Raw genomic sequence first — 16760 nt, forward strand, 5'->3', positions numbered from 1 at the left:
TGAGAATATTCAGGAGAGCAAGAGCTGGATATTTACTACCAAATGATCATTTACTCGGATGTTTTCCTTCATTTCTGCAATTTCTTTTGTTAGAATTGAAACTGAAGGACAAAGTTAGAACATGAAAGATTGTGTAGTTTGTTAAAATGGTTTTCTTCAAGCTCACTCAAAAGTAACAACGTAAAGTACAGGTGAGCCTTGCGTTATGGACTAGTTGCATCAAAGCTTAGAGTGATTTTTTTTCCCCATTAAATAAAGCTGCATCTTGTGCGCTTGTGTCAAGAAATGCAAGTTGAGACAAATAAATTGTTTATTGAATTATTTTGCACAAATTCTGTGAAAATCAATTTTATTCTTTCCTTCAAATTTTTGGAGGGTGATTTGTAAATTTTGTAAGGGCAAATTTGTATACCTGAACAGCCATAATGTGGGACAAAACCAATCTGGAAGAAAGTAACAGATCGAGCAATGTCAGTGGGAGATAAAGAATGCTTGATATTTTTGGTTAGAACCTTTCGTTCAGACGAGATTCTTCTCCCACTGTTGATGTTTGACCTGCTGAATTGATCTAGGAGATTGTTTTTGCTCCAGTATTTGCAGTCTGTTGTGTCTATTGCTTCTTGCCTGTAGTTACAATATTCTACTGGACGTTTTTATGATGTTGCTAACAATTCCCATGGTGACGTATAGAATTGTTCATTGTCTCTTAAATGTTTCACTAAATACTGGGACAGTTCTTTTTCTCTAGATCAGACTAATTACTACCAAAGTTATTTAGACTTGCAATGACACTTGCAAATTGCCTTGCAAAAAAAAATAAAAAATTGCAACCCAATATTGCACCAAAGAAAATGGTTTCTGAGTCCTGAATGAATAGGAAGGTGTCCATTACATTGAGAAGAGAAATAAAGGAAAGAACAGAAATGTTGTTTGGAGCAGAAAAGACAGTTTTCAAATATTTTTAAAATCTTCAATAAAAACGCAAGACTGGAATGAATGAGAATTGCCATTTGTAATAATTATTTTCAGTGCCAGCGAATGAGTGGTAGTCATTACACTTCATTAATAGACGGAATACATAGACGGAAATGGACAAGAGTTAATTGTTTGTTGTACATGTATATCTGCAAATGGATGCAGGTCGAAGAATGTGGAACTGGTTGTTTCACACAGATATGGGGAAAGGATAGAGAATTGCAACAAAAAAATGCATTGCCTTTCATTGAACCAACACAATATGATGAAAATGAGTTTATTGTCCTATACTTTGCACAATGTACTTGTGCACTGGAATTCTTACTAGCCAAACAGGTACCCTACAATAATGTACACTCAAGAGATAATAAATATAAAAGATTGAATTATGCTGGTGCAGATAGCCCTTTTTGTGGTGTTGATGGGTTGTTAAGGGGATGTTTACAAGCCCAATAGCTGTTTGAAAGAAACTTGAATGTTGCATGATTGTCCAAGTTACTTTCTTATTTTGATGCAAGTCTATGATGTGAACACAGCATATGGAATGATTTAAGATTATACTAGACAATGTATTCAATTACACTTGTTGTGGGAAATGCAATATGGAAGGAGTCAAACTAGCAAATGGGAAAGGGTAATGATAAAAAGAGTGATGGAGTGGAAGTAATTAGCTGAAAGAACTATCACATACAGGTCAAATGCCCTCCTGTGTGGTATGATTCTACTTCACTACTCCTGCTATTCACTGCATTTGACGAGTGTGGCAAACTGTAAGATTCATTTTTTTTTAATGCAGCCACTGATGGAAGGGCACATCCTGACACCTTTTGGATTTTTTGTAACTGCACATTGCCTCTTACTGGAGTTGTTGTAAAACTTGCACATAAATTATGAGAAGTTCAATTGTATGTTACTTTGACACCATTCTTTTTTTACCCATTAATCTTGTAGCTGAAAAGCTTGCTAAAATTAGGCTTTGCTAGATTTTTGTCAAAAATGTATCTGTCACAGTGGGGAAGGACTTCTGATTTTTTTCTTCTTCTTCTTGCTATCATATGTCATGTTATCTAGTGCTCTGGCAAAGGGAAGGGTGGATCTGACCCACACTTGTCCTGCATGTGCTTTGAAAGGACTGGTTTGAAGTATCAGATGTTTGTGTGTGGGTAGAGTGCTTCTACCTATCCACTAGTGAGGTAAATAAGGGGGCTACAGAGGAGAGAAAGTAACTTGTGAGGTTGGTGGTCAGTAATACCTTATAACCTTAAGAGCTTTTTGTAAGTAAATTGTAAAAGCCTTATGAAGTTCTGTAACATGATGTGAATTTCATAGATAACTTTAAGTGACGGAATTGTTTGGATCGAAGGTGCCCAAATTTTATTTTGTTGCTCTTCACTTCAAAAAGATTTGCTTTGATTTTTTTTTTTCCTTTGCAGCCCCTTCCTATCCTTCTCCAAGTAGTTTTAAATATTGAAATAATCTCTTTGGTTTTATAATTGTGCCTTTGTTCAAACTTTACCAAGGTGCCCATTTTGAAATTCAAACTTTACCAAGGTCACCCATTTTGAAAGCCAAGAGTTTTGGACTGATTTGAACTGTGAATGTCTTTGGTCTTTTAAAACAATGCTAAGGATTTCTTTGTCACAAAACCACTTCTCCATCTCTTCCCTTAGATCTGCAAATCTGTGTCAACCCATCTCTATCCCTTGTGTCCTTCATTTTTGTTTCTTCTCTTATTGTTTTTCTGGTCTTCTAAATAAGTTGCCTTATTAAACCATTCCAAGTCCATTGACCCCATTTCCGCTGGTACACTGACCATCCAATTATTCGTTCCGTTGTCTTCTAAGAAATGTTATGCTTACCTGGCAATCTTCTTGCTTTTAATCACCACCCTTTTAAATAACAACTTTCAACTGCTCATTCTCTTTACTGTATACCGACAAACCTGACTACTTTCCCCATCAGCTCTCCTCTTTCTTTGTCCAGTTCGGCAGGAATGCCCTTGGCATCAGCCAGAAATGGGCTGCGTCCTCACTGCCTCTCTATTATCCCCAAATGGTTTCAGCTTTAGAGTGACACGGTTGGTGTAGCTATTAGCGCAATGCCTTCACGGGACTGGGGTTCGAATCCAGCACTGCCCGGAAGGAGTTTGCACCTTCTCTCTGTGTCTGCGTGGGTTTTCCCCGGGGGCCACCGGTTTCCTCCCACAGTTTGAAATGTACCAGGAGTGTAGGTTAATCAGGTTTAATTTGGGTGGCAAGGACTCATGCACTGAAATGGCCTGTTACCATGATGTATATCTAAATTAAATTTAAAAATTCAGCAATCCTACATCATCTGTAAAGACTGCCTACTTCCATCCAGAAAACCACTTCTTTCTTGTATCATGGCATCTCTCCACCTTTCTCACCTTTTACTGATTTTGTTTTAAAAACAAAGTTAGTTGTACAGCACAGAAACGGCCCCTTTCTGCCCATCACTACCAAAGCGACTTATCCTCCTATCTACACTACCCCATTTGTTCACATTCTATGTTTTGCCTGTCTGTTAAATGCATTGATTGATACGGTCTCCTTCAACTTCAAAACAGCAAGTTCTAGATACCAACTCTCTCCATATCTATTCAAAACATTCCTTCAAATCCCCTCACCTTAATCTTGTACTCTCTTGTTTTATTATATCTCTCCCATTGGAAAATATATCCTGTCTACCATAAATATGCCTTTTTAATTTTGTATACTTTTGGGTCACCCCTCCGCCTCTTTCACTTCAGGGAAAACAAATCCAGCCTATCCAATCACTCCCCATTACTAAAGTCCTCCATCCAGGTAACAACCTGGTGAATATCCTCCTCGTGCTCTCCAGTGCAACCATATCCTTCCGTTAGTGTGGTGGCCAGAATTTCATGTCAAGAATGATTGAAACAGTGTCTTGTAGTTGTGTCAAACATTAGAAACATAAATCTCTGACCAATTTTGTCTTGTAGCATATTTTTTATTAATAATTACATGATTTTTAATGTATTTGGCAGTGAAGCTATAAAGAAGTAAATTAAGTAATTTAGTTGATGTAATTATTTTCTTTTCCAAAGAATGTGTACAAACTGCTTTGCAGGTATTAAATTTGTTTTGAAATCTAATCATCATTGTAACTGAGGGAAGTGGGTGACTGATCGACTCACGTCGATGTCAATAAATAGTAGTTGATAGATTTGTAGATGATATAAAGAATGTTTAGCAATTGTGCTCCCACAGATCATTTGCAATCACTCAGGACCAGACAAGACCTCAGTTTAAATGTCTTATCTGAAAAATCATACTCTCTCACAATTTAAAATTGAAAATTGAAATACTCAGTCGGTCAAGCAGCATCTGGGAGAGAAACAGAGTTAACATTTGAGGTTGAGGACCCTTAACTGAACAGGATATCCAAAGCATAATTGAACTCTTTTTCTCATTCCACAGATGATGTGTGACTTGCTGAGTATTTCCATCATTTTCTGTTTTTATTACATGTATCCAGCATCTATGTTTTTAACTTTCATTTAATAAAGTATTTTAATTTATAATGCAAATTGAAATTGATCTACAAATCATCAAATTTTTTTGCTAATTCCTTATTCATTAATTCAGAAAGGTCCGTATAACCAAATAGAACTGGCTCCATGTGCAATAATTTTTGTCAGTAATAGCAGATGATCCTGAAAGTGTTTCTGAGATCATGATATTTTTATTGAAGACATGGATTAATTCAGTCAATGACTATATGATCATGTATGTTTATTAATGAATTACTGAAATAAATTCAATGTTATAATTTGATACAGGGTTTGTTTAATTATATAAATGGAATTATATAACTAGTCATTCCATTCTGTGAAAATAATGCTACAGTTTTTGAAATTAATGACTTGTTTGCAAACTGTATACTTTAGTTTTTTTTTAACATTATTTCTGTGCCTCTCTGTCTATAAAGTTTTTCCTGGCTTTAAATTTTAATAACATTTTGGTGGAAAAGAGTCAGCATTATATTTTACAGGATGGAAATGAATATCTCTGCAGCCCCCATGTTTTATGGGGTGAATAAGCCTCATTTTTGTCACCTATACAATTGTCATAGAACACTTTTGTAGTCAGAAGAAGGGGTTTTTTTTGTTTGTTTCTGATTTTTCAGCTACGTTAGCAATAGTCTTAACACTATTTGACAGATCCATTCCTGCTTACCATTCATTGGGCATTTATCCAATCTTGTATTTCCACTAGGCTTGTCCCCATTCTTCTTTGCTCTTGTATGCGTTGTATATCTATATCCTCTTGTGACAAAGAACATCACATATATACTGCTTTACAAAATTGCTTTGACTTTTCTGTGAATGTGAGTACATTTGCTGGTGTGTATCTATCTTCCAGGAGGTTTAACATCTGAAGCAAGAACCTGAAATGACCTGCTGTTAATATTTGGCTAATGATGGGTTTATCTGGGGCAGGGGGTGGGTAAACCTTTTAAACCATCGACCTCTTCATGGATCCTTGATCTCTCATCGACCCCCAAGCATGTAAAATAAATAAATATTATCAATTATAAATTTCTCTATAGACATTTAGCGACCCCTTGAATAGTCCCATCGACCCCCAGGGGTCAATATAGACCACTTTGTCAACCCCTGATCTAAAGAGATGGAAAATGTTTTTTTTTGTTGGTAGTCTATGAACATGCAGGTATGTAAAGGAGTTCTACTTCAGTCCATGTACAAATTTATAAATGTGCTTTTATTCATTTCAGTTTCAGTATCAGTGTACAATTTCAGTATCAATTAATGCTGTGAATCTCTGCAATCAATTTGAGGTAATCTTACACACCGATTCTGAAACCCCAATTACAGGTCAAAGCTGACTGAATATGAATTTGCCATAATCAAATAGTCTACACTAAGTAATTATTTAACATTTCTTCTTCAATTTAACCAAAAGCTGTAGATGCAAGCAATAGACCAAAATGTTTCCTGTTCAACTACTTAGACAACTGCAAAGTACTGTATCTGGAAAATCCTGAAATAAATCTTGAGATGGTTTTGCCATTTAAAAAAAAAAATGCTCCTTACCCAAACTACTTCTAATGCTGGGTAAGAAACATCTCAACATTTTTGAGGAGTGTCCATAGTATTGTTTATAATCCTGCGTATAATTTTTTTTAAAAATAACAATATTTTAAAAACTTAGAGGTTTCATGGGCAGTTGTAAATCATTTCATTCAAACTTGTAATCTCGTAAGATTTTGTGGTGTATTCTACTCTGAGTTCATTAGCATGAATTATAATTTCAGTCTAATTAGTTTCTTCACCAGTTTTTTTTTTCTCCTGAAGGTTTCAGAAGAATTTGGGTGCGGGTTATGGTCCTTTCCTAAGGCTGGGTGGAAGTTATATTTTCAGTCCTTTTATGTTGCATCCTGTATCAGAGATCAACTTTGACTGGGCAATTTCATGATTTGCAACATTTGTTTCCCCCCCCCCCCCCCCCCCCTTCACTTTGGATTGGGTATGGAGGTGGCTTTGGGGAAGAATGTTGCTACAGACAGTTAGATTTGATAGTTCACTCTTGCATCAACACGATCTGAAATGTAGTTTTCACTCTGTAGTATATCCCTGCTCTGAGTAGTTAACTCGGGCTCCCATTCTTTGTCGTTGCTGAAGACTATCAATGGGAACGTCTGTGTTGATTATCGGGTGAGAATTGAGATTGGTTGTTAAATTGGAAAGTTTGTGTTGCCCTTCATTTGAATAACTTTCTGGCAATTCGGGGTGAATGAAACCCACCTTGTGCCCATGGATCCGTATCCAGCAAGCATTTAACTTCTGGAAATGACAAGGAAATTGGTGAGAAAAGAATTAAAAAAAGCCTTAATGGAAATTGCTTCAAATGCTCCAAGTGAGTTGAGGTGAAAGATTTGGAACTGGAAGGAGGAGTGCAATTTTTTAAGCAGTAATCGAAGTAGAACAAGGACGAAGAGCACAAAAGAGGAACGTCTGTGGAACGAGATTAATAAGCTACAAAAGGGATACAATGGTGGAAAGCATTAAAAGAGAACGCCGGAGATCCTCATAGGTTCAATGTTTTGTTTGCTTAAAGAGACAAAGGTGAATCTGGAAGGGTAAATCCATAGCAATGCCTTCGTTTGCTGGAAAATCGCCAGGGTACCTTGTAGAAGAAACCCCAACAAAGTTTATTTACAAAAGTAATGGAGAATATAGATTGCACTTGAAGGTAGAACTCTGCTTCCCATATAACAACATGTCGCTTCAAACAAAACCGCTTTCTGCTTGAAGGCCATGCTGCTTTTGTGTGAAAAGTTAAGAGGGAGCAAGCAGAAATCAAAGGAAGAGGATCACGACCTCCATTAGGCACTTTGTCAAACGTGTTGAGGCTGCCGGGGCAAGGGGGGGGGACGGACTGAGTGCAACAGTCCCGCCGCGGAGACGGGTCTTCCCTCCTCCCGCTGATCATCGATCACGTCTGCCCCGCTGAGGGGGCGGATTTTCCATGCCTGTGAGACTCTGACCCTCCAAACACGAGGCTGGGCGCCGCGGGAGCGCGCTCGCTCCCGAATGTTGTGAATCAAACTTTTTTTTCCCCCAAGGTGGTGCTCGTTCGGACTCGGGGAGTTTAATCGTCCACGTCGCGACAAGCAGCGGCGGGGGGGTGGGGGGGTGGGAGCGGAGCTTGCAACAACCACACGGCAATAAACGGGCAAGGTGGGGGCGAGGGAAGGTGGTTGCGGGCCAGGAAGGATTGGGAGGCGAGTGAGTGAGAGCGCGGGGTTGATTGGATACATTGCCCTCGATACATTGTTTCAGCCGGAGCGGCTCTTCCTGATCAGCAACACCAGGTAACAGCGCGGCTCCTTCAAACTGCCCTGCGGCGCTCAGTGTGCGTGTGTCTGCCGGGATGTTTATTGTGATGGCTTTCTTTATTTATTGATCTGCCTTTGGACGGAGGCAGCGCGGTCTAACTGAAACGGAATGCAGCCGATGTTTGTATTTGGTTTTTAAAAATTATTATTGGTGGTGGGACCAGGCTGTGGGGTGTCAGTCGCACTTCCCAAGTCCTGGGCTCGATGCCCGACTGGTGGGATGGGGAGGGGGGGGGGAGAGGGGAGAGAGAGTCTTTCCCCGGCACCCACAGCAGAGCGGTGGCGGCGAAGGTGCAGTTTAACTGAACTCCCAGTGATTTTTTTTTGGGTGGTTGTTATTTTTGACCTTTGTTCGGCTTCTGGATTCGGGGGCGGTTAAGGGATCGACACCGGCGGGACTGGAATGGTCCCGTTTACGCTCCCTTCCCCCGGCCAGCCCCCGTGGGCCGGGGAGACAGTTGCGATTGTTACCCGGGTTCGGAGCCCCCTCGTCTTCTGCTCCTTTTCTTCCCGCAGATTCATTGTTGCTTTGTTTGGCTGCGAGCACGTGGTGTCCTGGCGGCGCGGCCCCGAATCGCTACTCCACTTGCATCTTTGCATTGTATCGTTGGGTTGAGTCACCCCAACCACGGACAAGACCGCTGGAAAGCAGCCCGGACCCCCCCCCCCACCCCCCCAAGGGTTTCGGTTTTGATGGGGAAACTGAAGGATGTTGAGTCTCCGCCAGCTTGATCGAGTTTTGCCACTGGGCAGGGTTACCCCCGAGTCCTTTCAGGTTGGGCAGGAAAAGCTACATTGTGTCTTTTTTCTTTCCACTGTTGGATTTCCAACCCCCCCCCCCCCCATAAAAAACACATCAAAGTCGCAACTGGGAAGTTCCCCGCCGGTAGACTTTGCAACTTCCAACTCGAATGGAGATGTACATTAAAAGGTTTTGTGTGCTTTCAAGTTTTCATTTCTGGCCATTCGATTCACGCCATATGGCCCTCACGATCAGCCCGTGTCAACCAAATGCTCCCCTTGTCCGCTTGCCAGTCCACTTGGCAGATTCTAACCCATCGAGGCATCTGTGATGAGGTCACGGTTGGTGACTTGAAGTACGTTTTGTCTTGCACATTGTTTTGAGTTGGACAGAAACGAAAGGGGGGAAAAAAAGCCCTCACCTGGATGCAAGTGCCTTGTAAACGCTAGAGCAGTTTATTTGACTTCTTCAAAGAGCCTTCATCCAACTGAGATGTTTGGAGGTGTTTTTCCATGTGTTAGTTTTTTGGGAGGATGGATTTATGTTTGATGGCTTTTTCCAACTGGTAGGTCATTGACTGGGCATAATATTTTGCTCTACAATGTGCTCCAGATAAATATGTACCTTTTTCCAAAGATCCCAGTGATCAGAAATGAAAACAACTTTATGACAGTTTGAATTTCTGGTCGTTGTTATATCTCTGCAGGTACGTGGCACTTTGAAAACCATAAAAACAGCCAATTGGATAATAAAGAATTAGCAGTAGACATGGTCAGTCAGTATTTCGAGTTGGGACTCTCTATGGAGCCTAAAGTGAAAAGGGATGTGACATTGCATATTTAAAATATAGAATACTTTACATATGTATGTAATAATCTTCCTGTTTCACTTTGGTCTTGATAAAGAGTCCAGAGCTGAAACATTGACCATTTCACCCTTTGCAGATCAGATGCTGCTGATCTGCTTTGTTCCTCCAGCAATCCATTTTACTCAAGATTCCAGTGTCTGTCGCCTTTGTGTTAATCGACTGATAATGACGGTTGAAGTATTATTTCCAAATATTAGGAGGAGAAATGGTAATAGTTTTCCACTTGGTAGAACAGCACAAAAGCATAATAGGGTTCTGGGTGGCACAATGTTCTTGCAGCACCGGAGACACAGGTTCGAATCCGGGGCTGTCAGAAAGGAGTTTGTACTTTCTTCCTGTGTCTGTGTGGGTTTCCTCTGGGTGCTCTGGTTTCCTCCCTCGCTTTAAAACAGATGGGGGTTGTAGGTTAATTGGGGTATTTTTGGCAGCTCAGGCTCATTGGCTGGATATATGCTGTATGTCTAATTTTTTTTACAAAATTAAAATTTAAAATTAAATTAGAGAACTTCTTTTCCACAACGCCAAACAAATAATGTAGAATTATCTGGTTGTAGTTATAAAACAAAAAGTGAAAATGCTAGGGAAAATTTCCAATCAATGTCTTTTTTTCTGCAACCTCTCCAATCTCAGCTCATGTGAGAGGTTACAGAAAACATTGACTTTTTTTCTTTCCACGAGTACAGTCTGATTTGATGAATTTTTTGAGTATTTATGATTTTTTTTATGCTTCATTTTACATTCATGATGCATCATTGGACACACTAGTCTGGAAGTTCATGCTGAGCAAAAGATCTTGTCTGAATAATATTCTCTTTTTTAAAAAAATAATCTGAATGTACGCTGCATAACCAATGAAATGCTTTGAAGCAATGTCAACTCTTAGTTCTAACAGCTACATAAAAATGGCATTGAGATAGAGTAGAAAAACTTAATTAGAACCTTGTTGAAGGATAAATATTGTGTAAAACATTGAGAAAACTTGTTTGTAGATGGATCTTGACTAGATTGTAGCAGGTTGTGATGTGATGTTTTGATTTAATTAAAACAGTGTTTACAAATATTATGGATACTTATTTTTAAGTTCCTTACTATTTGGATAAATTGTATGTGATGTGGAGAGTGAAAGAAGAATCAGAAGGAAACTAATTTTATATAATTGATTCTTTTGTCAGATTTTCATTCTAATACTTTATTTGGATGGAGGGAAGAGTGGCTGAGCCTCTCTCACTGTTCTATAAGTGAGAGAATGCAGATTCGTGCACCTGATTCCCATATCTTGAATTTTGGCTGAGCGATATTTTTGGTTATGGCTCCAGAAATGGTTGGTTTAAAACCACTTCTGAGATTTGAACCTGTAATCTAAACTAACACTGCAGATTGAAGAACCATCTTTAAAATGAATTATCATTTAAACACTTATTTGCTTAGATAGATGTAAAACATTTTATTTGGCATTAACTAAAATAAACACATAAGCATTCACCAGGTGTTTTGACCAATGCTCACCCTCCTATCAAAGTCCAATACATCTGGTCATTAACTCCTTGCTGTTTGTGGGTTATTAATGTTTAAGCTGTGGTTTCTGTTGAATTCTATTGGCTCTACAGCACTTAATGATGCACGGAGGTCATAAAAGGTATTATTAAAAACTTTTTTCCCATTTACCAGAGCGTCTAGACAAGGCCACACTTCAAATCATTAATAATGCAAATGAATGATAACTATTTCAAAAGGCAGTAGTTTTGTGACCTCATTTAAATAAGTCAAAGTGTCATCATGGCTATTTGTCCTCAAGCCATTGCAGTTATACAGTACTTGTGTGATAATGGTGCCATTATACATTGGGCTCACATGCCAATGGTATAGCCCCCTTCCCTACAAAATTTTGTGTTCAACTAATATGGAGGCTTGTTTGGGAAAAATAGGGCTTGGTGAAATTAGCATGATATCAGAAATGATCTCCACTTGATTTAAAACATTGCTTCACAAAGTTCTGATAAAAGTTATTTGCAAGATGCTTTTTGTTCCTTGTGTATTCCCTGGTAGAACAATATTTGCCTCTGTAAAATATAATTTAATAATACTGGATTTAACCAACCTTTTTTACTTCTGCTTTTTGACAAACTTGTGAAGACCATTGTAGTCCCACACTTAGGATGATGCTTTAATATTAATTTTAGTTTTGATGAACACTAATTATCCTTTTCCAATAAACTACCCAGCATCTAGTCTCATGTGTCTCCATTAAAAATCCTATGTTGAATCAGAAGGAAATTGAGGTGATTTTCTGAAGCTCAAAGTAATATTCCTTTCTCAAATTAGAGCACAACAAATCGATGAATGTTCACTAAATTTATTGTGGGATGCTGCTATGTAAAGGACTTTCAGCCTGTTATTTAAAACATTTACTGTGGTTTTTGTTTAGAATAAGAAGTCTATTTTACATGATGAATTTTGGGACACTAGACAAAATTATGTTTATGTAATGTCCCATATTTTCCTACTTTGTTATGCATATTTGATATCCAGCTAGAAACTTAGATTCTGGGCTGAACTATAATTATTGTCTAATCCCAATGACCAACACATGGACCATTGCCCTCCACACCCAACCCATCTAAATTTTTCTTAAATGTCAAAATGAGCCCGCATTCACCGCTTCAGCTGGCAGCTCATTCCACACTCTCAAGGTTTCTGTATTGAGGATTTTCCTCTAAATGTAGAACTAACAAATGATTATTAATTTTTCATTAAATAGTGGCTATGCTAGCAGACAAGAAAGCAACAACATATCAACCATTCATATTCAACCAACTTGTTTCTGGAAACCGTGTGATACGTGATCAACGTAAGGAACATTGTAAAATCGGCTGAACTTAATCAGATGGTATTGTCGTTAATAAACTAATTTACCTATATTACCATTTCCATGTATCATTGCACAAACTTCTCTGCGGGCATACTTCATATAATGATTCTTATAAAATTTCTTGTCATTAGTTTGATCAATCGTGCTTTGATATTTATCATGCATAAGTAATACAGTAAAATCCCCATTATCTAGAACTCAAACAACCGGAAAGAAAAAAAATTGCGGAAAATAAACGGGTAAAAAAAAATATGAAAGTTTAAAATTGGTGCCCATTAACGGTTAGTTCACCAATCACTCAACACCCCATCTCAAGCAACCAGCAAATTCATTTATCTGACCAATCCCCATCGGTGCTGCATACTGGGGGTTTTACTGTATAATGGTTACATTTTTATCCTCTGACGTTTATGTAACATGACTGAACAGCACGTGGCATTTAGTAACTTGAATGTAATTGTGGCTGGTGATCAAGATGAACTGCGTTAGGACCTGGTTTGGCCTTCAAATTTTACTCATCTGATCACTCAGGATTCTTTCAACTAATCTTCATCCTGTTCATAGTCCACAGTACAGAGCTATAATAAAACATACATTTAGAAATATTTCAGAAAACTGGTGTGGTTCATAAGTTTTTTTTTTTAAAAAGCACATCCTTGCAGTATCTGCTTGTCAGATGTGGAGTTAGACATAAGTGAGAGTATTTTCCTATCAGAACTGACTGTAATTTCTTTTGCTGTATTTAAATAATTCCACGGGTTGTATCAGAAATGTTATTCTGGCATCTTAAAGTGAAGAGTGTTGGTCAGCCCTAAATATGATTGGACATTTCAGCTTCCACCTCTTTCTACTCCCATGGTTTAAAGTAACATTCCAAATTTTCCTTTTGTTACATTAAATCTCCTTTCCTCCAGAGACATTGGATTCATTATGATTTGCCTATAGAAGCTGTTCCACAGACCATGCTATCGCCTTGTCTCTTCACTTTGTTCTGGCCCACCTGGAGAACAACGCCTCATATGCCAGGCTGCTGTTCATTGACTTCAACTCAGTGTTATGATCATTCCCTAGAGGCTGTTGGAGAAGTTGTCCTTATTGGGACTCAACACCCCTCTCTGGAACTGGATCCTGGATTTCCTAACAGAAAGGCCACATTCTGTCCATTCAGTAGCAGGGTATCGAGTATTGTCATTCTGAACCCTGGCACAGCTCAGGACTGTGTGCGCCGTCCACTCCTGTTCACGCTACTGAGCCATCATTAGATCCAGCTTCAACACTGTCTTCAAGTTTGCAGATGACAAAACCGTGGTTGGCCTCATAATCAACAATGTTGAGTCACACTACAGAGAAGAAGTGGGAACTCTCGTAGAATGGTGCATAATCAACAACCTGAGTCTCAATGAGGACAAGATGAAGGAAATTATCATGGATTTCAGGAGGACCAGGAACGACCACCATCCACTACACATCAACCAATCTGTAATAGCGAGTGGAGAGTACCCAGTTCCTTGGAGGTCACTTAACTAGAGACCTATTGCAGACACTCGGCATCTCTCACTTGTCAAGAAGGCACAACAGCAACTGCACTTCCTGAGAAGACTGAAGTGAACAAGGCTACTGGCCACCATTATGCCCACCCATAGGAGCTCTCTCTCTCGAGTGACCTGGCCGGCTGCATCACTGTGTGGTACGGTTGCTACAGAAAAATGGATCGGCGGTCAATCTACAAGACCATAAAAGTGGCAGAGAGGATCACTCCCTCCCTTCCATTGATATGATCAACTGGGATTGTTGTCTGAAGAGGGAGCGCAATATAATTGAGGACCCCTTCCACCCTGCACACAGCTTCTTTTAGCTGCTCCTGTCGGGGAAGAGATACAGGGGTATAAGCCAGCACCATCAGGCTGAGGAACAGCTTCTTCCCAGGGGCATTGAGAATGCTGAACGACGAAAGGAACTGCTCACATTAACCCTCCAAGACCCGCATCTGTACAAAACAACATTTATCTATTTACTTTTATAAATATAATACTTGTCCTGCATGTGTTATGTCGGAGTGTGTGGCTGTATGTTTTGCAGTGAGGTCCGGAGAGCAATCCTTTGACAATAAACTTGACTTGGTATAGAATTCAATTATTTTTAATTTTTGTGTTTGACTTGAGACCTTTAAAGCTAGCTGTCTTTTGTTGCATCTTTATTTTGTCTCAAGTGTTTTCAAGTCCTCTCCCTTAATCACCAGAACTTACTTGATGCATTCAGAAAGGTGTGGCACACTGTATAATTTCTTCTGAAATAAGCTCTGTTCTTGTTAGTTAGCATAAAATGATGTATTTTATTTTAATTGAATCAGTGTGCACTGCATTCTAATTGGGTTAATAGATTTTAACATAATGTGACCAGAGCAAATATTCTGATTCTGAGAATCAAGGTGACATTTATCTTGATAAACAAAACACAAAACAAAAATTCTCTTCCTTTTTTTACCTCCCCCTTCTGCCACATGTAAATAGATGTAGTAATAACACTTGCTTACATTTAGCAAAGAAATTTTTGTTTGAGAGAGAATCTTCAATATGATTTGTTATATAATCTTGCTTCAGAAAATGTGGCTCAATATTTTCTCTTTTACTGGGTATCAGGTACTTTTTTTTGGAGTGTAAGGTTCAAAATTAATATTCTTAAAATGTATGTCGATTAACTATAGGAATTGTGTTATTAAGCTGGAAAGGGTGCAGTAAAGATTCATAAGAATGCTTCTGGGACTGGAGGCCAGAGTTGTAAGGAGAGAGGAACTTTTTGCTGGCTGATGGATGACTTGATAGGGGTATATAACATTTTGAGGGGCATCGATAAGGTAAATGGTCACTGTCTTTATTATGGGGCTGGGAATGGCCTTCTAGGTTTTATCTTTGGGTTTTAGGTGAGAGGAAAAAGTTTTAAAAGGGACCTGAAAGGGCAAATTTTTTCCACCAAGAATGTGGTGGGCGTATGGAATAAGCAGGTGGAAGGAATGTCAGGGACAGGTATGATTTTTAAAACGCATTGAGACAGGTAAAAATGTAAAGGTTCCATTATTGTCACATACTACCTTTAGAATGTAACATACATGAAATTCTTTAACTTTTGTCTACTGTAAGGGGGACAGAGAGTTGCCACTTTGTCCAGTACCCCTCACAGAAACCTACAGCACCTGGTGTTCCTTGACAGTCTCCCCTCTAAGTATTGACCAGTCCTATGCCTGCTTAGCTTCCGAGATCAGACAACCCTGGGCATATTCATGCTGTTAGGTTCTGACATGGTCAGAAAAGGTTTGAGAGGTGGGGGCCAAATGCTGCGAAATGAGACAAGATCAGACAGGCAGTTTGGTCAACGTGGACAAATTGGGCTGAAGTGCCTGTTTATGGGCTGTACAACTGTGATTATTTTTGGGGTATTGGTAGGTAATGGAAGAAATAGTTTATTTATGCACACACTGAGATTCCAGATGATTCATTTTTGTCCTTCAAAATGTTTGGTTACATTGATCAATGTGTTTTGCAAAGCAAATTATATCTGATTCAGCAGTTTTTTTTTCTGAACAACTGTTCTATTCTATCCAAGCTCTGTGTGCTGCCCATACCTGACAACCATTACTAACCTATTTTAAACCAGCAGGTTTACATTCTGAACAATGAAGGGTGGGTTATGATGGGTTTTTTTAAATATTAAAAAAAATCCTTAAATCCAACTGAAAGAAGAGTCAGTGAAGGCAAAGCTTAGTTACTTTGACAAGATAATTACATTTTTTCCCAAAAATAATAGAATATCTGGCCTATGCAAACTTAACAATCCTGTAATCACCTATTGGGAATTGCAGATCAATTAAAATCTTTCAAGACTTTCGTAAAAATGCTTAATGCAGATTTAAAGTTTAAGCCTACGCACGTCAGCAATGAAAATATTTGATTAATATCTCGTTTTGTAGCAGACGTTAGCTCAGAACGGCTGAAAACTTTGGGTTCGTAATCGTCTTTGTGCCACAGACTGAATGATTTTGAATCCTTTAATTTGGTTACTGATCTCCACCCCCAAGTCCCTTGAACAGCTGGTCCTCCCACACTCCTATGAGCATGTGTTCCCTTTGTCTGAGTGACAGCTATATGTACAGTTTTAACAATATGGTTCACTTCACCATCATAAAGTACACCAGGGTAAATTTAGATGGATTTTATGGAATATTTCTTCTATTTGAAACTCAATTGTTACATGCTGCTAGTTTTACTTGTGGAAATAATACCAGACATGCAACATCATCTATTGTTCTCTGTAATAATGAATTGGACCTGATATATTTTTCTGTCTTCTGCACGTGTGACTAGTTCCTACTGTTCTTTGGATATCGGATATGTATTACTTTCAGTTTT

The 16760-nt window shown here is 38.8% G+C and overlaps 1 protein-coding gene across 10 annotated transcripts in view; it reads left to right on the plus strand.

The window, feature by feature from the left end:
* Positions 1–16760, plus strand: part of rnf44 (ring finger protein 44) — a 124884-nt gene that overhangs the window by 35257 nt on the left and 72867 nt on the right. The window contains exons 1-2 of one of the 10 annotated variants that reach the window (XM_069898708.1): positions 7673–7854; positions 12247–12375. The exons of 3 other annotated variants lie outside the window; for them this stretch is intronic. In XM_069898708.1, the coding sequence (XP_069754809.1) occupies positions 12373–12375 (3 nt within the window). In that variant the 5' untranslated portion in view covers positions 7673–7854; positions 12247–12372. Of the gene's footprint in view, positions 1–7672; positions 7855–8269; positions 8654–8692; positions 8976–9305; positions 9327–12246; positions 12376–16760 lie in introns of those variants that run through there. 6 more of the 10 variants (XM_069898714.1, XM_069898710.1, XM_069898709.1 and 3 more) reach the window with 6 other exon arrangements.

Source organism: Narcine bancroftii, chromosome 9 (genome assembly GCF_036971445.1).
Source record: "Narcine bancroftii isolate sNarBan1 chromosome 9, sNarBan1.hap1, whole genome shotgun sequence".
Lineage (NCBI taxonomy): Eukaryota > Metazoa > Chordata > Chondrichthyes > Torpediniformes > Narcinidae > Narcine > Narcine bancroftii.